The sequence below is a fragment of the Mus caroli genome, unplaced genomic scaffold (genome assembly GCF_978045245.1).
Source record: "Mus caroli unplaced genomic scaffold, Mus_caroli_1 scaffold_10, whole genome shotgun sequence".
In the NCBI taxonomy this organism is placed as follows: Eukaryota; Metazoa; Chordata; class Mammalia; order Rodentia; family Muridae; genus Mus; species Mus caroli.
In genome coordinates, this window is record NW_028227265.1 from 6,083,766 (window position 1) to 6,109,538 (window position 25,773).

A 25,773-nucleotide genomic window follows, 5' to 3' on the forward strand; every position below is an offset into this window, starting at 1 on the left:
GCTGTGAGCTGCCCATGTGTGTGCTAGGACTTGAACCCAGGTCCTCTGGAAAAACAAACAAACAAACAAACAAACAAGTTTTCTTAACCACTGAGCTAAGTCTCTAGCACTATTTTCCTTCTCTTCCTTTTTGTTTTTTTTTAATCAATTAATTTATTTTGGTTTTATGTGTGTTGATTGGTGTTTTGCTTTCATGGATCTCTATGCACTACATGTACACAGTAGCCTCAGAGGCTGGAAGAGGCTGTGGGATCCTCGAGAACTGGGGTTACAGATAGTTTGTGAGCAGCCATGTGGATGCTGAGAACTGAACCAATGTTCTCTGGGAGATCAGATGGTGCTGTTAGCTGAGAGGCCATCTCTCCAGGCACTCTCTTTATTTTTGTCTGTCTGTTTTTTGAGGTAGTACCTCATGTAGCTCAGGATAGCACAGTGTTCCTCATGTAGCTTAGGATAGCCTAGTGTTCCTGATCCTCCAGTGCTGGGCGTCACAAGCCTGTGCTTTTGAGACAGGGTATCTATGTAGCTCTGGCTGGCCTCAAACTCATGACCCTCCTGCTTTAGCCTCCTGAATGCTGAGATTGCAGCCGTGCTCCACACTGCACCCAGCAGTGCTCCACCATCCACACCCAGCCATGCTTCGCCATCTACACCCAGCTTCACATCTTTTTTACAGGAATATACATTAGCCTGACCAAAGTGGAAACAAAGCAACCACACTGAGGGCACATGATGGAGCGAGAAGGTACAGAGGCACATGGTCAGGACCTGGCGACTGGTGGAACTCACTGTGAGAGCCATTGGTGCCTCAGTTGACTGCATTCCTGAAATTCTCCATAATACTTATTTCAAGACAAAGTATTGCTATGTAGCCCTGGAGAGCCCCAAAGTTCTAAGCCTCATGCCTTAGATTCCCAAGAGATTCTAAGCATGTGCCTCTGTGCCTTATAACAAGTCTTCTTTTAACTTTCTTTCATTTTATTTCTAATTTTATTTTTAATGTATGTGAGTGTTTTGGGTGCCTGTCAGTCTGTGCACCACATGCATGCAGTGCCTGTGGAGGCCAGAATAGCAATGCCAGGTCCCCCGAGGCTGGAGTTACAGACACTGTGAGCCGCCATGTCTATGCTGGGAATCAGACCCAGACCCTCTGGAAGAACTGCCAGTACTCTTAACCACTGAGCCATCTCTCCAGCCCCAGTAATTCTTTTTTTAAAGCACATTAGACATACTTGAGGTTTTTCTGTAGCGTCCTCTTACCTCAGCATTTCTGTTTCACTTGGCAAGGAACCCTCAGAGCTATCTTCAGAGCTGCCGTCAATGACCTGGGGACAGTGGCTGGGGAGTACACTGGAGGACGTTGTTTCGTGTTCGGTCTCCAGCTGTCTGAACCTCGTTCTCTGTGCCCATGTGACTATCCCCCTCCATCAGTTAGGTTTAATCAGACATGGAACACTGCAATGGGCGCTAGCACATTTGAGCACACAGGAGGATTAACAGCGCCCCTAATCTGCCTAACACTTGCTTTTATGTTTCAAAAGGCTTTGATAAATTTGGCTGAGGTGGCACAGACTTGTGATCCTGGCCTGTGAGGGGCTGAGGCAAAAAAAAAAAAAAAAAAAAAAAATTCTGACCTTGAATTCTGACCTTGAGGCCAGTCTGGGCTACAGAATGAAAGCCTGGCTCAAAACAAATAAATACAACTATAAGGTTTGCAGGCTGAAGTTAGTGACACAGTTTGATAACCGCAGGTACTCAGGAGGCAAAGGCAGGAAGATTTCAAGTTCCAGACCTGCCTGGACTACGCTGCAAGTCTGAGGCCAGTCTAGGCAATTTAGTGAAATCCCATCACAAAATAAAAAGATAAACTGAGGCTGGAGATACTTCCTAGCACATGCAAGACCTGAGGATCAATTTCCAGTACTACTGAATGAATGGTTTTCATATTTTCCTTCTTTGAGCAGACTATCTGGAGCTGGAGAGATGGTTCGGTGGTTAAGGGCACCAGGTGCTCTTACGGAGGACCTGGGTTCAGTTTCCAGCACCTGCATGGTGACTCACAAATGTCCACGGCTCCAGTTCCAAAGGATCCAACACCCTCTTCTAACCTCCTCAGGCACCAGGTATGCACAAAGTACAACATACATACAAGCAAGATAGATAGATAGACAGACAGACAGACAGACATAAAAAAGCACTTGTATACACAAAATAAATATTTGTCAAGAAAGAAAAGAATATCAAAGGCACACACAAATAACAGGTCTATGCTGGGCCTATATAAAACTCCTCCCACTTAACCTCACGACCACGCCCTGACACAACCTCCCATCTCACACACAGAAGGACAGAGGCGTGGAGAGCTCAGGCCACTTCATCCCACCTAGAAGCTGGACAGGCGAGACCTGGGAGTTGGGTCTGTCTGTGCTATGCTCTACAGTCTCTTCATGCACCAGTGGTCTCTCCACTCATGTCTGGCTAGCCCGGTATCCCAGGAAACCTGAGCCTGAGGCAGGCAGACTAATAACAGGTCAAAGCCAGAGCTGGGCAAGAGATAAGGTCTCTGGGCCATCTCAGAAGACACTGGAGCCTAAGGTTCCAAGAGGACTGGTGGAAAGGGTAAAGCCATGGTAGAGCAAAGCCTTGGCCCATCCCTGGGCTGCTTCCACTCTGGCTTTCTCGACTTGAAAGCAGGATAGAGTCACAGACTGGCTCCAGGGCACACCCGTGAATGCAGAGTGAGTAGGGTTGGCGCTATCACCTATTGGCTGGTCACACCCGGCAGGTGGAAGACAGTAGGGCTTTAGCCAGCAGCCAGGGTAGAGTGCTCTGGGAAATTGGAGACTCTAGGGACCATCTCAGGACCGCTCTTGGGTACGACCATGGAAGGGGAGGAGGTAGCAAGGTAAAGGGACAGAAACATGGAGAGTTCACACAGTAAATTCATTTGTTGTAGAGGTAGATGCCAGGTAGGAGTAAGGAGATACAAGATCTCTGTGTGCTTCAGGGCTCAGTGATGCTCAGCTGTGTGGTACTGGCAGGGGCTCCACATGACTGAGAAGCAAGCTGGAAGCCCCCATCCACCCATCCCAATGCACACTGCAGAGAAGTAACCCAGTCTCTCCACACCACTAGCAGCAAGCCAGGGGAAGGGTTAAGTCCAGCCAAGCCTCTTATCTGATGGCTGCTTTGGTGAAAGCTTTTCTGTGTCCCAACTCACTGGAAACTTTCTCTGGAACCCAGAGAATGCTTTCCATTAGCAAAGCTGGGCAGCTGGCCAGTTCTCGGGACCTCCGACCCGACAAGTTCAAGCATGGCCATCAGCCTGGAATCTGACAGCAATTAGAGGGGCTGCCCAGGCAGTTCCTGCAACCCAAGAAGCCAGAATGAAGCTTAACTCTTGAGTGGCTCCCTTGCTGTATTTCCTGCGGACGGAGCATTTAGGTTCACATGTGGGCCTCTGAGAACAGTCCATCTAGGACTCCCTCATTCAAAGCTCTTTACCAGATTGTTATGGTAGGCATCTTCTAAGTGGGTGGTAGCAGCTGCACCTGTGTGAGCTCTGGATACCAAGGGTCAGCTGATGTCCCAGGCCAGCATACCAGGACTCAGGGAAATAAACTACCCAGGATTTGATAGAGCTGTGAGTACAGTTAACCGACGGCAATGCAGATGTCTTAGAAGCTCAGTTGTTCATCTCCCAGTTTCCAGCTAAACATATATCAAAGTGCCATTTTCACATAGGTCACAAGCGACGCTCCGCAGTGAGCTTAGATGTGACATTCCAAGGTCCCAGGGTTTCTTTCCACTGGCATTAAGAGCTATGTGTGCTGGTAAGGTGTAGTGCCAGTCCGGTATATTGGCACGTGCCTTTAATCCTAGCCCTTGGGAGGCAGATGCAGGTGGGTCTCTGTGAGTTCGAGGCCAAATTGGTCTGCATAGTGAGTTCCAGGCCAACCAGGGCTAGATAGAGAGACCCTGCCTCAACAAAACCAAATAGACAAACAATTTAATTAAATGTAAGGAAGTGTAATATTTTTCTTCTTGAGGAAAGGTTTAGGTTAGAGAAGAGGAGGAGGAAGAAGAAGAGGAGAAGGAGGAGGGGGAGGAGGAGGCATACAGATTGTTGCTGTCTTTATGTAATGCATGGAATCCCCTTGATCAATGCTTACTTCACCTTAGAATCCTAACACACTAAATACATAGATGCAAAGCTTTCCTCCCTCCCTCCCTCCTTCCATCTCTTACTTATTTTCCCTCAAAGCTTCAGTCTCCCAAGAAGCTGGCGTTTCAGGTCTTTACCCCTGCATACAGCCTTATAAATTATTCTATTAAAATTATACTTTGAAAGGCCACATTTCAAAGGAAGAAAACATCAGAGCAGGCCACTTGTCCTGGAACCCCACTTTCTAACTCTGCCGCTCACACGCTGCTCTTTTCTGGTTCCCAAAGGTCCCTTCTCATCCTAGGACTTAAGTAGTTTCGAGTCTTGATTGCCTTTTGAGAAACCAGTAGAAGAAACAGATGGAATATCACAACAGATAAATATCACAACTCATTGAAAAAAACAAAATGAAACAAAGCAAAAAGGCAGTGGAAAGCGGAGCACACATCAGAGCGGAGCAGTGCACACCTTGGGAAACTGAGGCAGGAGCATGGGGAGGGGTGTTTCAAAGCCTCATTGGCCGCAGCAACATGGTAAGTTGAAGCCAGTACAGGTTACACAAAACCATACAAAACAACAACAAAGATAAACATCAGGGGCTGGTGAGATGGCTCAGCGGTTAAGAGCACTGACTGCTCTTCCAGAGGTCCTGAGTTCAATTCCCAGCAACCACATGTTTGGCTCACAACCTCAATTGAGGTTCCATTCCCTCCGATGACTATAGCTTGAGTCAAGCTGACAAAAACTATCCAGTGCAATAGATCAATTTTATTACATATCAAGTAGTTTAAAATTGCTTTTCAATACCTGGGCTTCTGAGCTGGCTGGTGGTACCACCATGGTTGTAGGCTCTGCAAGAGAAAATAGTCAAGTTTATGTTAGAAGCCCAAAGACCTCACAGACAAGGTTGCTCATCCCCGTCTGTTCCATCTTCCCCAAGACGTACAGCGCATCCTCAAAGGACCACCAGAGATCTCACAACGGGCTGAGACACATGGCACCTTGAACAGAAACCCCGAGGCCTAGCCTAAGCCAGTGTGAGCAGGGTTCAGGCTACAGGGCATCTATAAGGAGGACCCTCCTAAGCAGCCTTCCATCCCACGGTCCATAGCGACAGCTCAGAGGAGTAAGTCAGGGATGCAGAGTCAGCAGGGCTGTGTGAGGACATCCGAAGAGGGGGGACTGCTTAGTTGTCACTGCAGGGAAGACAGTAATCTGAGATGGGCTCCCTAGAACTGAGGCCCTGTGAGCCAGGACACACAGGAAGGTAAGAAACCCTGGGCCAGTGGGTAAACAAATCCACCTCTCATGGTGGACTCAAGGGTTGGGGTTTTTCCAACGGCACCTCTCAGAGGAGCAGTCCCCGGGGTTGGAGAGCAGATGGGAAGCAAGACTCTGCATTTTATTTACTAAGCACGTCAGCATGAATGCCAAGAAGTGAGTCAGCACGTTCAAGGGCTTACTCACTGGCTCAGCCCCAGCCCAGGACATGGGTAACTTCCACACCCATTTCACAGATGAGGAGCTGAAGGCAACGGATGACTCTCAGGCATCACAGCTGGCAGGTAAGGGTGGCTCAAGGAGGCAGGCCAGAGATCTTAGAAGGTGGCCACCAGCAATCCCTCAACTACCCCACTTCCAACCCTCCCCGTTCCCCAGGCCTCCTTTAATCTCCTATAAAGGTAGAGTCATGTAAGGACGTGAACCACAGACTCCCTAAGTTCTAGAATGAAGTGAGACATAAAAAAAAAAAAAAATCAGCAAGCCATGAAACCGTCTACTAAGTAAACCTGCTAACGCCACAAATACGTTCAAATTGCATCAAGAACCAGGAAGATTGCCAAAGATAGAGATTGTGAGCCCCATTAAAATAATGGAAAACAATCAGTGAGGCGAGAGAGAGAGAGAGAGAGAGACACACACACACACACACACACACACACACACACACACGAGAGCGCGCTGTCGGAGGTCTGCCATCCCAGGGACTGTCCCCTGTCCCCAGCACACATCAGATGCTTAACAAAACATTGTAGCTGTGACTGGACTCGGACGCTGGAAAGTTGAAAGAAAACTGAGCAGGAATAAGGGTGCTTCGTGGAAAAGCTCCCACGCTGAGTCACGCTGGGGGCCAGGAAGGTGGGGAGGGGGGTGGACGTCAGGAAGGCGGGGAAGGGGGTGGACGTGAGCTGGTTCTGACTCCTAGTCCTCAGCCCAGAGCAGCTTCCTGGCTGGAATTTTGATTTCTATTTTTCTAAAGATTTATGTATTTATTTTATGTATATGAGTACACTGTAGCTGTACAGATGGTTGTGAGCCTTCATGTGGTTTGTTGGAAATTGAATTTATGACATCTGCTTGCTCTGGTTGGCCCCGCTCACTCCAGCCCAAAGATTTATTTATTGTTATAAATAAGTACACTGTAGCTGTCTTCAGAAGTGCCAGAAGAGGGTGTCAGATCTCATTACAGCTGGTTGCTGGAAATTGAACTCAGGACCTTCGGAAGAGCAAGAACAGGCAGTGCTCTTAACCACTGAGCCATCTCTCCAGCCCCCATAGGATTTTTAAAAAGACAATGTCTCACGTTGTCCAGGCTGGCCTTGGAACTCAGCACACAGCTGAGGAGAAACTTGAATTTCTGACCCTCTTGCTTCCTCCTCTCCAGGACTGGGATTAGAGATGTGTGCAAATGCAACCAGTGTATGCTGTGGTGGAGACTAAGCCCAGCACCGCCTTCTGTGTGCCCTGTAAATACTCTACTGAGTGAGCAGTCATCCTAGCCCGTGAGTAGAATGTTTTTAATGTGCTAATAGCTGTCTCTGTTAGGGTTTCTAATCCTGCAACAAAACACCATGGTCAAAAGACAAGTTCAGCTGACACTTCCACACTGCTCTTCATCAGCAAAGGAAGCCAGGACAGGCACTCACACAGGGCGGGAACCTGGAGGCAGGAGCCGATGCAGAGGCCATGGAGGGTGCTGCTTACTGGCTTGCTTCCCCTGGCTTGCTCAGCCTGATTTCAGGACCACCAGTCCAGGAACAGCACCACCCACTATGGATGGCCCCTTCCCCATCGATCGCTAGTGGAGAAAATGCCTTACAGCTGGATCTCATGGAGGCATCTCCTCAGCTGAGGATCCTTCCTCTCGGATGACTGAGACTCTAGCTTGTGTCAAGTTTGACACACAAAGCCAGCCAGTACAATAGTCACTATGATAACAAAAGATGTCCCAAAATTGTTTATGGATCTAATTATGCTTCAAGTTGCAGAAGATTTGGGGAGTTTGTTTATCGCTGTTTTGAGACAGAATATTATTGTCTAGCTCCAAGTCATGACAATCCTCCTGCCTTGGTGTCTTGAGCGCTCGGATCACAGGGATAATCACTATTCCAGGGGGGGTCTTGGGTTTCAATGAGCAAGCTACGGCCTGTGAGCTCCTGGGATGACAGTGACCACACAGCCAGGCCCAGAGATAATGTAAACTACCAAATGTGAGTGATGTCCTCAGCTCTAAGTGTGCTGTCACACCCCACTGCCAAGGTATCTTCTCTACACACGAGGAAACTGGAGCTCGGGCAGACTGAGAAATTTACTTGAAAACATGCGGATGATAGATAATGGAGCTGGGCCAACAAGTCCCCTTTAGGTCTGAAATGCGAGGGCGGGATGGGAGCCGGAAGCAAAACACTTGGTTTCTGTCAGCATTGCTTCTGTTATGGAAGCGGCTTGGTGCTAATTTACCCTTGCCCTGAGCATAGATGGCCACTCCAGATTCTTTAGTTAAATAGCAGATGAGAAATCCAGGGGCTAGGGAGTTTTCCTGGAAACGAGCCTGTGCCACGGAAGTAAGAGGACTGCCAGTGGAAAGTGCCTCTGCCACCAGTGGTGGTGGGCGGAGCTGCCTCCTCAAGTCAGGTTCTGTCTGGTTCAAGGTCCCGGTCATGGGTAAGCAGATGACATCACTTCATCATCTAGGGGACAGAAATGGCACCTTCCTGCCTAACTCATGGTATCACCTCAAGGAAGAAGTGAGCTAACAGATGCAGAGACGCTTCCTAGGGTGCGATACCGGATGGATATGCAGTGGCCGGCCGTGCAGTAATGCATGCAGTGGTAGGAGCTCCTGACTCTAACTCCTTCTTGGGGTCAGGGTCAGGGTCAGGGTTAATTACCCACTCTATATGATACAACCCCACCTCACCCCTGACTCTGCTAAAGGGGACTTTATACATCTTAGGGAGGCCTCTTGCTATACACTCACTGCCCCATGCCTGGGCTTCTGGGAGTATTTTGACAGTGAACGAAGGCTGGAAGGAGCAGAGCCTTTTTAAGATCAAAAGACTTCCTGTCTTGCATCTCAGGCACAGGGCAATGAAGATGTGGCATACGCAGTCCCTGGCGGACAAGGGAACTGACCACAGCCCTCAGAAGGCGGCTTGCCAAGTCTCTCAAAGTTATAAACTCTCTCACCTTCTCACATAGCTTGTGGGCTTTTAGAAGGCACACCACTCTGCGTCACGACACCTACAAGATCACTCAGTGCTACATCTATCCTGCACCAAAATCTCCAGTGTCCTCTAAAGACAGACACACGGGGCACCTGCACCCAGGACATTAGGTATCACTGAAAACAGCAAGGGAGCCGGGCGTGGTGGCGCACGCCTTTAATCCCAGCACTCGGGAGGCAGAGGCAGGTGGATTTCTGAGTTCGAGGCCAGCCTGGCCTACAGAGTGAGTTCCAGGACAGCCAGAGCTATACAGAGAAACCCTGTCTCGAAAAACCAAAAAAAAAAAAAAAAAAAAAAAAAGAAGAAAGAAAGAAAAAAGCAAGGAAAGGTGTCGATTAAGGAATTTACTCGGTGATGCACAGCTTTAATCCCGGCACTCAGGAGGCAGAGATGAATCTTTGAGTCTGAGGCCAGCCTGGTCTATAGGGCAAATTCCAGGACAGCCAGGGCTACACAGAGAAACCCTGTTTCAAAAAGCCAAAATAAGAAAGAAAGGGGGGAAAAGGAAAGAAAAGAAAAAGAAATTTACTTGAAACCAGATCTGGGAGGCTGAGGCAATAAGATTTCCAGTTTAGGGTCAACCTCGGTAACACAGAAAGGAAGACCCTGTTTCAAATAAAGGACCAATACGATGTCTCTTGTGTGCTGAGTTGATCCGAGGCTCCCACTCAGGGAGAAAAACAAAACAGAAAGCAACGCCTGCCTTTAGGAGGAAGTACACATGCCTGAGTGCTGGTATGTGCAGGAAACACTCACGATCTTGGCAGCCCGTGAGGAGGGAGGATGGGCGGGCATCCAGGCACACCGACACAAGGCCTCCTTCAAGGTCTTCCCTTAAACTTTCTGAATTTGGGCACTGGCTGCTCTTATAGAGGACCGACATCCCCCACACTCACAGGAAAGCCCCACAGCACCGTGTAACAGTCTCCAGTTTCAGAGGATTCAGCTCCCTCTTCTAGCTTCCACGGGCATCCGACATGCACACGGTACACATACACACATCCAGGGGAAATTCTCATACAGATGAAATAAAATTGAAGAAGAAGCTGTCTGAATTTTAAAATACATGGATTTGCTAAACCCAAGAAATAAATTTGGAGCCGGGCGTGGTGGCGCACGCCTTTAATCCCAGCACTTGGGAGGCAGAGGCAGGTGGATCTCTGAGTTCGAGGCCAGCCTGGTCTACAGAGTGAGTTCCGGGACAGCCCAGGCTACACAGAGAAACCAGTCTCGAATTTTTTTTTTAAAAAGGAATAAATTTTGGAAAGAGAAAATACACCACCGACATTTCTCCTGGGTCTGGGTACAGCCTCCAGTAGAGAGACTGGCGTCAAAGATCACGTGACTGAGCAGTCCCAGTTTCCTCTCGCACAGTGGTATCACCACAGAGGGCTTGCCTGGATTGGGTGGAAACACACCCAGTGACTGGCACTCGGCAAGCAAGCCACACGTACAGGTGGGGGTGGCTTCCACTGTCGAGAAATGAACTGTAAAACTGAGCTGTGAGCCGGGCCACAAGCATCAGCCTTGGAAACTGGAGAAAGCTAGAGAGGGAGAACCACCCACAGGAAGGCACACAGTCAGAGTCCCGTGTTTGTTTAACAAACAGAATTCTGTGGGGCAAAGGGATGGATTCAGGTGTGGCCACCCTGCTCTTCCACAGCTGGGCGTGGCTGATCCCGGCCTGAGTGAGAGCGGCAGGCTCCTCTAAGTGTTCACCCACACTCGCCATGCCCACACACCCACCGCTCCCAGGAAGTGCCTCGCTACAGCAGGAGCCCTGTCCACCAGTGGCAGGTGAGCCCGGTCAGCAGTGCACAGGGCTGAGGCCTGCCTTGCACCCCAAACCTTGAACACTCACGATTCTCTAACAATGGGCAAGTCTTGGGGGCTGGAGTCTGGAGGATAAATTAACAGCTAAAACAAAGCAATGGGCAGGCCTGGCTTCTGTGTTCCTGAACACCTCCATATCCAACCTCTGACAGCACATCTGGGGACATCACTAAGGCCTCACCACTGGTCCCAGCCGGAAGACAGTGCAGGAAGTTGGCAGAATTAGATTCAGCAAGAAGGCTCAGCCAGTAAAAGTGCTTGTTCTGTAAGCTTGAAGACCCGAGTTCCAGCCTCAAAAGCACAGGGGGAGGAAAGATCTGGAAGTTATCCACATGTGTCATGGCGCACGTATGCTCGTAGTCACAGACGTGTCACACACACACACATAGAATGTGAGTAATAAATGTGAAAGAAAATAAACTGGGTGAAAATAGGTTAGAAAGATGCTATTCTTTGGGGTGGGACATTGATGAGATGGCTTAGTGGGTGAGGGTGAGCTTCACCAAGCCGAACAGCCTGAGCTCAAGCCCTGGGGTCCCTATTGTGGTAGGAGAGAACTGGCTCCTGCAAGTTGTCCTGTCATCTTCATGTGTGCCGTGGGGTCTGCACTCACACTCACACACTCACACACACACACACACAAACACAATAGTGTATATAGATAGATAGATCTAACATAAATTTAATATATATATTAAAGGTTTAATTTTTTCTTTTTAAAGATGTATTTATTTACTTACTTTATATATGTGAGTACACTGTAGCCTTCATGTGGTTGTTGGGAATTAAATTTTTTTAGGACCCCCTGCTTGCTCCAGTCAACCCAAAGATTTATTTATTACTTATTATTATTATTTTATATTTATATATTTTATTTTATTTGTTTATATTTATATTTTTATTTATTTTCTAATATATTATTATTATTTATTATTATAAATAAGTACACTGTCGCTGTCTTCAGATGCACCAGAAGAGGGTGTCAGATCTCATTACGGGTGTTTGTGAGCCACCATGTGGTTGCTGGGATTCGAACTCAGGACCTTCAGAAGAGCAGTTAGTGCTCTTACTGGCTGAGCCATCATATTTTATGTATGTGAGTGCCTTGCCTGCATATATGTAAGCGCACCACATGCATGCAGTGCCCACAGAGGCCAGAAGAGGGCATCAGATCCTTTGGCTCTGGTTATAGGGGTAAGCTGCTGCCTTGTGGTGCTGGGAACCAAACCCCCATTCCTCCACAAGAGCAGCAAGTTCTCTCAGCCCGTGAACCATCTCTCCAGTCTCAAACTTTTCTTTATTTTTTTTTCTTTCTACTTAAACTTCCGTGCTCAGCTTCGGGTCACTTACCATTCCAACCTTCTTTTTGGGGGGAGAGGCAGGGTTTCACTACGCAGCTCTGCTGTCCTGGAACTCACTCTGCAGACCAGGCTGGCCTCAAACTCACAGAGATCCACCTGCCTCTGCCTCCTGAGTTCCAGGATTAAAGGCGTGCGCCCTCCACCCCGACCCCCAACCCCCAGCGATGGAGGCATTTCTCAATCGAGGTTTCTCCCGCTCAGATGATGTCAGCTTATACCAAGTTGAGGTATGTCAAGCTGACATAAAACTAGTCAACACAGTGTGGTAGGAATCCAGGGCCTGGTATAACGTGCCCACCAGGGACAAACAAGAAAGCAGTTGGTAAAACCACCATTTGGAAGCAAGCTCTGGGCCATGAGAAGGTAACCAGTTCTGGAAACTTTACCGACGTAGTGAAACCTCTGCAGCCTCCGCAGCAGAAGTGTTGGCACAGAGCTGAGAGATGAATACACACATGACGTTCATGCAGTTCGTGACGTGCGGTTTTAAATTCATTTCCTGCTTTCTGTTTTGTTTTGTTGAGGCAAGATCTGATGCAGCTCAGGCTGACCTTGAACTCACTGTGTACCTGAAAAGAACCCTGAACACCTGCTCTTCCTGCCTCTACCCCCTAAGAACATGCCCTCACACCCAGCTGCATGCCGGGTTTTATTATTATTATTATTATTGAAAGAAATATTTAGGGGCCTGTTACAGTTCAGTGGTAGTATGCTTACACAGCAGACACAAGGCCTTGGATTCCATCCCAAGCTTGCATGTGGGCTCCAAGCAAATGCTAAATTCTAGCAAATAACATCCATGCTGAAGTACACAGTGGGGGTTGGGGGGTTGGGGGCTTGGAGGGTTGGGGGCTTGGGAGGTTGGGAAGTGTCAACAATTTCATTGAAATGCATTAAAAATAAAATGGAGAATGAGAGATCTTGATGGGAATACACTATGTTCGTGTATGACAACATCACAAGGAGGGGCTGGAGAGATGGCTTAGCAGTGAAGAGCACTGGCTGCTCGTCCAGAAGACCAGGGAGAGTTCAAGTCCCAGAACCCACACGGAGGCTTACAACTTATGACTCTCTGTAACTCCGGGTCCAGGGGATTAATATCCTTACACAGGCAGGCTATGTCCTGTGGATATACTGTGATGTGTGGTAGATGAAACAGCTACCCTCAAGGTAGAGGTTATTCTGCATTCATGGCCTCTTAAGCCGGAAGTGGATATGCTAGTGTTGTTTTAAGCCAGTGGTGTAAGAGTGTATTTACCAAGTCAAAGGAACCTCATACATTCTCTTGTAAGTTCTGCCCACTCTCTCCTCTTGCTTCCCTGGAGAAAGGACCACAAGCCCTCTGCCCTGAAATAAAGTACAAGTCACTGGACTGAGAAAGCAGGGGCTGAACACTTCTCCTGGGTACTCTGTCCTCAGCTGCTTTGCCTAACCAGCAGGGTGGCATTGCCAGGCAGCAAGGCCATCTCTACTCCCCCACCCCTTACATGTCTTACACAGAGGTCAACTCCCTCTGAGGAACCGGTTAACAGCCAGAGATGCTTAAATGGTCTACGCTCTAGGACCAGAACTCCCAGTATGAAGGGTGGAGAGGACCTTCACTGTGCCGGCACTGTTAATACACCTGTGCTGTGCTGGACACTGAGACAGGGGTGGAGTGGTGACAGAGAGTATGGGGGAAATCCAGGGCCTTGACCATGGTAGTGAACCTGGGCTGCACTCCTATTACAGACGGAACCATTCAAGTCACACAGGGACTCCACGGGATGCCTGAGACTCCGGGCTTTATCCTTCCGGAAGCACCGTACAAAACATGGAAATAAATAGGTGGGCTAGGGCCTTTAATCCCAGCACCTGGGAGGCAGAGGCAGGCGAATTTCTGAGTTCGAGGCCAGCCTGGTCTACAGAGTGAGTTCCAGGACAGCCAGGGCTACACAGAGAAACCCTGTCTTGAAAAAAAAAAAAATAGGTGGGCTAGGAACCAGCATCCTGCCTTCATGTGTCTTGAAGTCTTCTAGGCAGCCAACCCTGGGCACAGGCAGTATGGCAGAGGGAAAATACACTTGAAGAATTGTCTTCCTGCAAGGCCTAATTCAGAGGTAAAACTGCACATACCCAGCTCACACTCACACCCATACCGCTCAGGCATCCTGCCACAACCCCATAGCATTAAGACCCCACCCCAAAACCATTTCTCCCTTCCTGAGTCCTAGGAATAGGCCACTGGCCATCAAAAAGTACAGTAGAGGCACTTTGCAGAACTGCATTCCTCAGGCTACAGCCTGCATTTGTGCCAAGGGTTCATTTGCATGGACCCTGGATATTGTATCCCACACTGAATGTGGCCAAGGTGCACAGGGGTGTGGCATGGACACCTGCTGCTGTGCCTCAGGCCAGGGCTCCCTTTTGGTGGCGTGCTCTAAGGCCACAGACACACAAAGGCTGGCTCTGAGGCAGGTGCCATGCCATGCCCCTCTTGTTGACTCTGGGCACCTGCCTCTCCTCTGTGATCTTCCGTTTCTTCATGTGGAGAGTGGGGATCTCAAGAGGATGCTTTGGTAGGAAGAGTAAGCCCAACCCTGTTGGGTCCTTGCCTCAGGAGAATCTCGGAACATGCTCTGATCCAACATGCACCCATCCAAGGTGGCCCAACGTTAGCCCACCACGACTTAGCTGAGTGACCTTCATGGGGCACAGGATTTACAGCTCTGGGTGCCCTGCAGTCATGAGGTGGGCAACACAGCTGTGACCAGGACTCCAGAAACATGAGCAGGAGCCGCATGGGAAGGACCTGGCTCAACAAACAAACATGTTTCAACTACAAATAGTCTGGCACCCAGGAGCCTCAGGAGGGACAAATTCCCCCCTCCTAATCAGTGTTGGGTTCCCTCGTGATGATTGGGAGAGCACTGTCCTTGGACAGGGCCACATGTAATACGAGATGGCTAAGTGGTTAAGAGCACTGACTGTTCTTCCAGAGGTGCTGAGTTCAATTTCCAGCAACCACATGGTGGCTCACAACCATCTGTAATGGGACCCAATGCCTTCTTCCAGTGTGTATGAAGACAGCTACAGTGTCCTCACATACATAAAAATACATAAATCTTAAGAAGAAAAGCCAGGGAACAGGCAGCCCCTGGTCTCTGATGAAGCTCAAGGGCTCCAACTCCAGAGGTCCAGTGACATTTCTTAGTAGCCAAAGATCTACTTTATCTCAAAGAGGGGGCACTGGGCTGGGAGATAGGCAAGTGAGCACCCAAGTGAGACAGGTGGCCGTTTACACACTCATTACAGTAACAAGGAACACAACTGAGGTGGAGGGAGAGGACCCCAGAGCGCTGGCCTCCTTATGGACACACAGTGAGCACACACAGCCTCATTCTAACCGATCCCCACCACTTTTCTGTGACGTGCAAGCACCTAGTCTTTAGCATTGTTGGGCAATAAGAGTGAAAATATAGCAGGTAGTGATGGCACATGCCTTTAATCCCGGCACTCGGGTAGCAGAGGCAGGCAGGTCGCTAGGAGTGCAAGACAAGCCTGATATACAGAGTGAGTTCTAGGACAGCCAGGGCTATACAGAGAAACCCTGCCTCGAAACACCAATGTATAATACACACACACACACACACACACACACACACACACACATACACACACACACACATACATACACACACATACATACACACACACATACATACACACACACATACACACACACATACATACACACACACATACATACACACACACATACATACACACACACATACACACACACATACATACACACACATACACACACATACATACACACACATACACACACATACATACATATATACATATACTTTAATAATATGTATTAAAATAATGTCACCCTTTCTGCAACATAGCTTTAGTACCTCTCCATGTTAACTTGCTCACCCTTCACACTGGAGAAGTGGCCTAGTGGTTAGAAGCATCTATTCTTCTTCCAGAAGACCTGAGTCTAATTCCTAACACCCACATTAGGTAGCTTACAACCTCCTGTAACTCTGGATGCAGGGGGTATCCAATACCTCTGAATTCTGCAGACTCCTCCTGCACTCATGTATGTGTACACACACAAACACACACACACACCCTTAGGAGTGACTATGGAGACATCTTCCAATTTAAGATTAGGAGACTGCCAGGCAAGGTAGCTCATGTCTGAAATTTCAATATTCAGGACACAAAGGTGGATCTTCATGAGTTTAAAGCCATCCTGAGCTACAATTCAAGACAGCCTGGGCTACATGAAATGCTGTGTCAAAGAAACAAAATCAGGAGGCTGGGGAGATGGCTCAGGGGATAAGGTACCTGCCGCATGAAGAACTGAATTTGGATCCGCAGCACCCGTGTAAAAGCGGAAGTTAGCCACAGGGTCCTACAGCCCTAGTGCTGGGGACTGGAGATAGTGGCACACCAAGCAGCTGCTCGTCAAGTCAAAATGGTGAGCTTCGAGATTAGTGAGAGGCTCTGTGTCAAGTGGAGGGTGGAGAATCAGACCAGCGTGGCTCACAGATTGACCTGGGTGTCCAACATCCCACACAGCAGCGATTCAGACGCTCTACTGGCATCAGAAACAGCTTCTTCAGGAATAAACTACACAGGGAATTCACTAGTACCTCAAGTCCAGAAAGACACTGGGCTAGCTGCTTTCAGGGAGTGGCTACCTTAAAGTTTCAGTGGATTTATGAAGCTCAGAGACTGCTCTGGTAAATAGAATTTTTAAAGATTTATCTATCTATCTATCTATCTATCTATCTATTTATTTAATATGTGTGAGTACACTGTAGCTGTCTTCAGACACACCAGAAGAGGGCATCAGATCCCATTACAGATGGTTGTGAGCCACCATGTGATTGCTGGAATTTGAACTCAGGACCTCTGGAAAAGCAGTCAGTGCTCTTAACCGCTGAGCCATCTCTCCAGCCCCGCTCGCTCCAGCTAAATACATTTAAAAAAACAAAAACAAAAACAAACTTCAAGAGCCAGCAAGTTCCTATAGTCCCAGCATCTAGGGCTTGACTTCAAGGGTTCAATATCAGCCCAAACAACATAGCAAGATCCTGTCCTAAACCAACCAACCAACCATCCAACCAACCAATCAACCAAACCCCAAAACAAGTTAAAACCCTCATATGCCTTCATGGGGTATGTTCACCAACAGACGTCAAAGATAACACTGGATAGAAAGTGAAGTTGGTGCCTGCCTCAGACAGGTTCCTCTCCCCAAAGGTCAACATAGAGTGCTTTCTCTGAACTTTGACCCAGCAGGAAGTGCTACTGGTCTGAGAACAAAAAGGCAGTACAACTCTAGTGGGTGGAGAGCTAGGCTGTTGAGTGTCCTTTTTGATGTTAGGGAGAAACCCAGCAGGGAGCTAAGCTGGGTTTGCTCACAGGGCAGCCCACTCCTGTTACAGTGGCAAGCCACTTACAACCCTAAGCCTCAGTTTCCTTGTCTCAAACATCACAGGCCAGACCAAGCAGGCTGCCTGCAATCCTGTGTTGCTCTGCAGTGCTGGGAGCCAGATCCCGGCTTATATTCTCTATGGTAAGCAATGGGGTGGGCCCAGGAATAGCCACAGAGTGTTAAGTGAGTGGTAAGGCTGTGAAGAGTTGACGGCGGCAGTGCACCTGCCCCTTCAGGCCAGCCTTGGAAGAGGGAGCCCAGCAGGGTTTATGCAAATCATGCCACTTTCTGAGCGCACTGGCCAAGGTTAAACCTCAGCCTACCTGGGTGTTATGTTTATTATTTTCCTATGCAATATATCGGGGCTTTTGTGCAAAATTTAACAGCTTGGAAGTGTCAGGCAGGGGTGTGGAGGGAGGGAGGAAGTGGGGGTATAGGCTGAGAAGCCTGGGAAAGCCGGGGTGGCGGCTCCTCTGTGCGCACAATGGGCCCTTCCTGCTCCAGAGGCAGCTGTTGTCCATTGCTTCTCTTTGGCCTTGCTTATCATTCCTAGTCCCCCGCAGATGCCTGCCTGAGAGAATTTCTGCAAGCCCACAGCTCTCGGGGTTGGAGGGAAGCCAGCCTTCCCTCAGCAAACACACAGCCTGCCTTTGTGCTCCCTACCGGGTATCAACTTTTGGGGTACTATCACTGTATGCCCCATACTAGAACTACAGTTCTCCAGGGGGGAAAGTGAGGCGGAACAGTAGATAGCAGCCTGAACTCAACGCTCTGAATAGACTTCAATAATCTTTCAAACGCTCAATTGTTGGTTCTCACTGTTTAAGTTTTTTGTTTTTAAAATCACAGATTATACACTCTGCTTACATTTACAATTAAACTCAGGAAATTGGTATTAATTCAGTACAGACTCAGAACAAGGCACATTACTCCTGCTCTCCCTACCCCTAGAAAAAGGCACAGGTCTCTAAGTAACCTCAAGGTCTGCAGTGTCGCCAGAGGAGAGAGTACCAGTTTCAGGGGAACACCCACAGACAGGCCCTGCTAGAGCAAGGCCAGAGGACTGCAGACTCCCCCAAACCCATCTTGAAGGGAACTGGCTAAAGGAGAGGCTTCCGAAATTCAGGATTTGACCGTAAAAGATACTCCAGCTTTTAACCAAAGCCACTCTCCCCTGGGGAAAGCGCTCCCTGGGCGCAAGCTGCCAACCGGCTGCTTCACATCAGAACGATGGGCTGTTGGTAGGGTTATCCCAGACTGCGTAGGTGTGTGTGTGTGTGTGTGTGTGTGTGTGTGTGTGTGTGTGTGTGATAGTGGGGTTCTCTTAAGTCGAAAGGAAGACAAGGAGTCCCAGATCCAGAGGGCAGGGTGGGGCCTTCCCGGTCCGGCAGAGCGCTATCTGGGCGCTGGTGTGAGAAAGGTCGAGGCCCCGTCACTAGGCACCCGGGTGCCCTCAGCGGCCGCCAGCTCGCCCGCCGCGCCGGCCACACCCCCACCCACTCCGGTGCGCCTTACCGGGCTCCAGCCGCGCGCCAACCGAACCGTCCCTACGCAGGAGGATGTCTGCCGTGTCCCGGATGCGCCGCACGCCGCCCGGCTCGCCCCGCAGCCCGCGGCAGCCCTGGAAGCACACCGCCCAGGCCTGCTCCTCGTTGATGGGCTGCTCGTACACCTTCAGCACTTCCTCCAGGGACAGCTCCCACGGCTCGGGCCGCGCCGCGCCCCCCGCGCGTTCCGGAGCTGCTGCGCCGCCGCCGCCCGCCCGGGCCATGGCCGCCCATCATCGCCGCCCGCGCGCGCGGCGGGTCTCCATAACAGCGGGGCGACGCACCGCGGAGCGAGGGGGCGGGTCCCGCGCCGCCCGTGTGCTTTGTCATTCCGGCCCCGCCCCTCGCGGGCAGATGCAGGTGAGGGCGGGGGCTGATGGAGGAGGAGGAGGCTAATGGTCAAAGAGACGAGGCCGGGCGGGTAGGGAGGGGAAGACCGGTAGGGAGTGGCGAGCCAGGGGGAGGGGCAGAGCTAGGAGGGGCAGCCGGAGAGGGAAGGTGCAGAACAAGAGAGGACTAGGGAGGTTTGTTAGAAACCGGTTGGGGGTGCAAGGAGGAAAGCTGACTGAAATGGGGTGGGAACCTTGAACATGAACACACGAACACACATACACACACACACACACACACACACAGAGGCGCACGTACACGCGCTCCCTTGGCTCTGGCTCTTTAAAGCAGACAGTGCCTGTGATGGTCTTTGTGGAAGGCCTGGACCTTAGGAGGTCACTATAGTGTGATTGGCTCAAAGATGATGCAAGCCTTCAGGGATGAAGTACTTCATAAATGGTCCTTTTTTTTTTTCTGCTCGAAAGGACCAGCTTCAAACCCTTAGTGTCTTAGTGACAATGTGACCTAGCTGACACACCACCTCATTCTCAGAGTGTGTTGCCTTCATTCCAAGGCACATCAAAAGTGGTAGCAAGCTAAGCACAGCACACAGCTTTGTTGAAAGTAGTTGAATTCAGCCATCTTTACGACGGTTGAGAAGAACAGAGCAAGAAGACACAGCTGGGAGAATAAATGATAACAAGGCAGTTGGTCTCAGGCTTTGCTTCGCGGTAGAACTATCACCTAGGAAGCACAAGGCTGGGACATAATTGTAAGAGAGAGACTTGGTGTAGGGGTGGCTGACAATCTCCTCTGGATTCTTCGTCTTCAATTGGAAAGAAACGATACAAATGAATTTTGCCTGAAAGTGTTTATAATCTGGGCGAGTGTGACATCCTTCAACCAGTTCACAAGCTTATGAGACACAACAGATTTAAGCAGAACCAAAGGACACTGGAGAAGAGGAAATGAAAGAGAAGGTTCCCTCTGCTCAGGATACAGTGTGCAGACAACCTGGAACTCTGGGCTCTTCTTCCCTAATCCTCAGAAACTTCACAGGCTACCTCAGTAGGGAAGGAACAGTAGGAACCTCCCACAAAGAAACTCATTCCTTGCTTATGTTAGGAATGAGAGCCTGTATCCAAGTAGTTTAAGGAAAGTCTGACTCACACAATACCAAGTGTGTGCTGACAGCGCCCACTGATGAGGCCGGGCTGTTTCTGGTTGGCCGGCTCATAGAATGGTTTCTGTGTTTCTTTTTCTTTTCTTTTCCTTTCCCTTTTTTTCTCTTTTTTCTTTTCTTCTCTTTCTTTCTTTCTTTTTATCGTTTTAAGGTGTTTATGGTAGAAAGGCAGAGAGAGGGAGAGAGTAGAGAAGTAGAGGCTGGCTATGGCCACATGGAGAGAGGGGAAGGGAAGGCAGAGAAAGGGGGAGCAAGGGAGTAAGAACAAGAGAATAAGAGGTAAGAGAGCTATTTCTGTATTTCTAATGGGTGGTATCTTAGTCAGGGTTTCTATTTCTGCACAAACATCATGACCAAGAAGCAAGCTGGGGAGGAAAGGGTTTATTCAGCTTACACTTCCACATTGCTGTTCATCACCAAAGGAAGTCAGGACTGGAACTCACACAAGACAGGAAATAGGAGCAGATGCAGAGGCCATGGAGAGATGTTACTAGCTCAGAACCTGGAATCACAACTCAGTTAAGGAGTGAGCCACCCACGCGCTGTGCGGTGATCTGGGAGTGATGGACCACAGCTGGGGATTTACAGTAAGGAAGTGCCTCTCAGGGAGACCCAGTGTGTGTGGGTCCCTGACCCAGAGGGCAGCAAGAGACCAGGCAGAAGGCAGGCAGTGTGTATGTGTGCGGGCACCTCCCAGGCTCCCTCAGTGGTACTGCCTTGCCCCACTTTAGCAGCAGAAGCACCCACAGGAGATGCATCATTCTGGTGTCAGTGAAGTGAATGGGCAGAGGATGGAAATTACCCACAAGGAAGTTACTTAGGATGCAGCACACTATTTCACATTATCATCACAGGGCTCATGCCTTGAAGATTTGAGCCTTAACTGTTTGCGCCAACCATAGATTGTGAGGACTCTGACATAATCAATCATAATCAATGGATATTCTACGTATTTCTTTTTTTTTTGGTTTTTTCGAGACAGGGTTTCTCTGTATAGCCCTGGCTGTCCTGGAACTCACTTTGTAGACCAGGCTGGCCTCGAACTCAGAAATCCGCCTGCCTCTGCCTCCCGAGTGCTGGGATTAAAGGCGTGCGCCACCACGCCCGGCTCTACGTATTTCTTATTGGTTGTTATTGTCTGTGTGTGATATGAGGGCAGATGTGTATTGCCCTAGCATGTGTGTGGAGACCAGAGGGCAACTTCTGTGGGTGATTCTCTCCTCCCACTGTGGTTTCCAAGGATGGAACTCGGATAGTTAGGCTTTTGTGGCAGGGCTTTTACCCACTGTGTTGTCTTCCCAGCCCTAGAATTGCCATTTAAATAGTCTCAGGGAAGGGGTGCAGACTCGTGGAGGTGGATCCTAGCTAGGGAGAGTCGGTCACCAGAAGCAAGTACTTAGGGACTAGGCAGTGTTCTAGGACTTTGTTCCTCTCTCTCCCGGTCGGTCACGAGGTCACAAGGTGAAGCACTCTGCCCTGCTTCACCACACAGGACTCACAAAGCCCTGTGACCATTGACTGCAACAAAGCCAAATCAATTCTCCTTCCTGCTGGTTGTTTCTTAAGGAATTCTGTCGTAGCAACAAAGTATCTTCCATGCCGACTCTCTTCCTCTTAAAGCTTTGGATTTTCTTTGTTGGCTTCAAGTGTTTGAGTTCTGCTATAGGAAGCTGCTAACTTTTTCACCCTGAACTTAAGAAAATCCCTACGTACTTCTAAGTGCATCCCATAATAATTAAACAATGGGTTACACATGCACATTCAAAGTGCATTCAAACACACACACACACAGAGGATACAGAGGATAGTTCTGAGTCTATGGCCTGTGTATACTAGGTAAACACTGTAAATCTGAACCAAGCCCTGATCCTAATAAATATACAAGTTAGGTTCTGCTATCTATCTCCTCTTATCTAAAGACAATTCCTCGTAGCCACGGCCAACACGAGGAAGCAGAAGTGTTAGTCAGCACTGTGGTCACCTACAGAAAGCATTACTTTCTTTCCTCCCAGGTCATTTACTTCTATGTCGCGCACAGTGCCAGAGGAACCCAGAAATGGACCTTAGGTGAGACGTTAGTCCCAAACTTCTTAATAGTCACCATAGTAGCAAGAAGGATTTCTACCTGGGAGCCCCGGGTGTCTTACAGTGGGTCATCAGAATTAAAGAGCAGATCAATTCAAAGACTAATTAAACTGACCTCAGTCCTGTGACTAGATGAACTGTCCTCTGACCTGATTGGTGCTCTTGGGTGCAGTAATGAACTCTACCTGTTTGGAATTGAAGTCTGTTAAGATGGCTGTTTCCTTCAGTTAAAAGTGACACTTGAGACAGGCGGTGGTGGCGCATGCCTTTAATCCCAGCACTTGGGAGGGCAGAGGCAGGTGGATTTCTGAGTTCGAGGCCAGCCTGGTCTACAGAGTGAGTTCCAGGTCAGCCAGGGCTATACAGAGAAACCCTGTCTCCAAAAACCAAAAAAAAAAAAAAAAGTGACACTTGGGCTAAAACATTCAGTTTGTCTGCAGACAATTTTGAAGTTGAATCACAATTGGGAGAAATATTTCTAGCTGGGTGGTGGTGGTACATGCTTTTAGTCTCAGCACTTAGAAGGTAGAGGCAGCCTGTTGGAGATCTCGGAGTTTGAGGCCAGCCTGTTGTACAGAGCAAGTTCCAGGAGAGCCAGGGCTATACAGAGAAATGCTGTTTTAAAAAATCAAGTAATAAACTAAAATAAAGAAGAAATATGTTTTCCACACCTCCAGCTTTCTATGTGGATTTTTAGAAACAAGACATCTTGGTTTTTGACTTTTAAAAAAAGGGCTGGAGAGGTGGCTCAGCGGGAAAGAGCACTGACTGCTCTTCCAAAGGTCCTGAGTTCAATTCCCAGCAACCACTTAGTGGCTCACAACCATCCATGATGAGATCTGACACCCTCTTATGGTGTGTCTGAAGACAGCTACAGTGTACTTACATAAAATAATAAATAAACAATTCTTTTTATAAAAAAATGAAAAAAAGAGATTGCTCAGAGATTAAGAGCACTGACTGCTCTACCAGAGGTCCTGAGTTCAATTCCCAGCAACCACATGGTGGCTCACAACCATCTGTAATGGGATCCGATGTCCTCTTCTGGTGTATCTGAAGACAGCAACAGTGTACTCACACAAATAAAATAAGTAAATCTTAAAGAAAAGAAAGACAGGAGGAAGAGAAGCGGCAGCTAATCATGGTGGTGCACACTTCTGATCCCAGGATTTGGGAAGAAGAGGCAGGCAGATCTCTGACTTTAAGGCCAGTGTGGTCTACACAATAAATTCCAAATCAGCCAGAGCTATACAGTGAGCCCCTGTCTCTAAAAACAAACAAACAAACAAACAAACAAACAAACAAAAATCAAGAGGTGGAGGAAGGGTAGTGAGGATTTTGGGTACTTGATAGGAAGGAACTGGGTTATATATCCCTTTGCCCATGCTCCGTGCTGGGTGCTTTGAAAATCATCCTCTGTAGTAGCATCGCAGGGGGATGGCTGTGGGTTGATGACTATACGTCCATAAATGGGAAAGCTCTAGAAGTTAATCTGTGAGCATCTGTAAAGACATAGACACTAGAAAGTTCCAATTTTAGGTTTCTGTATATCACCTGGGTAAGGGAAGGCTGGATCCTCAGCTACTCTGTGACTGCAGTTTAGAGGCCATTCCGTGGTATTTTACCGCAGGGCTGCAGGGCTCCAGAGCCTCTTGTGTCTTAGCAGAGCAGGTGAGGTGCCTGGCACCAAGGCCACAGGGGATCTGGCACATAGCCAATTTCAGAGCAAAGGTCTCCTTCGTTCACCCAGACGCAGGCAGAATCGATCCACCTGCCAAAAATAGAGCGGAGGGGCCCTTGCCATCCAAATCCAAGGCCACTTCAGATTCAGGTCGGCTTCTCCCGAGAGACTCTGCGTATACTGTTCACAGCGAGCAAGCAGGCTTCGTGTTACCTGAATTCAAAGGCCCCTGAATGTGCTCTTTGTCACACTCTATGCAGCCGGGCAGAGCAGAGTTCAAGGGTCCAAGAGGAAAAGCTGAAATTTGAGAGTCTGGTTTTGTATTTAGGTTTATTTTGGGGATAATGATAAGGGCTATGAATCTCCGGAGATAAGAGACAGAGCCAGGCTGTGCTCAGTCAATGAAAGAACCCAGGGCAGCTGAGAGGGAGGAACTCTGGGGATGGGTGTCACAGGGTTTCTGGGCTAGTGTCTGAAGATGGAGAGGCTGAACCTGGGCAGTGAGAAAGGGTCCAGAGAATAGGACCACGGGACCACGTACTGCCACAGTATAAGGGATCCAGAGTGGAGTCGGGATGAAGAGAGAGAGCCTAAAATCCAAACCGCCCAGAGAGCAGCACTCAGGATCCTCTGGGATGCAGGATGCGTCAAAACACACAGAAGGTTGGTGAGGCTGGAGATGGTGAGAAGGGCCCCCTCTCACCAAGATCAGGAGGGGAAAGTATCTAAGCACCCTGTTGTTGCCCATTGAGAAGGGTTGAAGTTGCATGCATTTTGAAGCTGAAATCCAGTTTTCTGGATTTTCAGAAAATCTGAATTTTTCTGAAATTTTCAGAAAAACCAATGACCACAAATGAACGGAACCCCTTCCTACTGTGACACTTAGCTCGTGGTCGCTGCAATTGCTCCTCACCGCTGACGTCCAGTCTTGGATGATGATATGAGCAGCCTCTACTTTCTCTGGGGGCCTGAACACTGGAAGACTGAAGTCATGGTCGTGATACAAGCTGTTCAAATTGATCCGGCTTCATGATCAAATATTCAAAAATGGTACACACTGGAAACTCTTATACCTGATACTCGTACCAACTCTTTTGTTGTTGTTGTTTTTCAAGACAGGGTTTCTCTGTGCAGCCCTGGCTGTCCAGGAACTCACTCTGTAGACCAAGTTGGCCTCGAACCCAGAAATCTGACTGCCTCTGCCTCCAAAGTGCTGGGATTAAAGGCATGCACCACCACTGCCCAACTGGTCCCAATTCTTATTCCTCTCAGAGACAGTTATTGCAATGGTGTCCTGGTTAGTTTCATGTCAACTTGACACAAGTTATAGACATCTAAGAGAAGGGAACTGAGAAAATGTCTCCATAAGATCCAGCTGTGGGGGCTGGAGAGATGGCTCAGTGGCTAAGAGCACTGTCTGCTATTCCAGAGGTTCTGAGTTCAATTCCCAGCAACCACATGGTGGCTCACAACCATCTGTAATGGGATCCGAAGCCCTCTTGTGGTTGTCTAAAGACAGTGACAGTGTACTCATATACAATAAATAAATAATTAAATAAATCTTTATTTTTAAAAAAATCTAGCTGCAAGGCATTTTCTTAATTAGTGATCAATGAGCGAGGGCTCAGCCCATTGTG

General features: G+C 48.7%; 1 protein-coding gene across 1 annotated transcript in view; it reads right to left on the bottom strand.

Annotated features, from left to right (window-relative positions):
• Spire2 (spire type actin nucleation factor 2) overlaps positions 1 to 19,185 on the bottom strand; it is a 38,273-nt gene extending 19,088 nt beyond the window's left edge. The window contains exons 1-2 of the mRNA XM_021170336.2: positions 18,826 to 19,185; positions 4,973 to 5,016 (exon numbers count right to left, since the gene is read on the bottom strand). Coding sequence (XP_021025995.1) covers positions 4,973 to 5,016; positions 18,826 to 19,081 — 300 coding nt within the window. The 5' untranslated portion in view covers positions 19,082 to 19,185. The remainder of the gene's footprint in view (positions 1 to 4,972; positions 5,017 to 18,825) is intronic.
• Between the last annotated feature and the right edge of the window lie 6,588 nt (positions 19,186 to 25,773).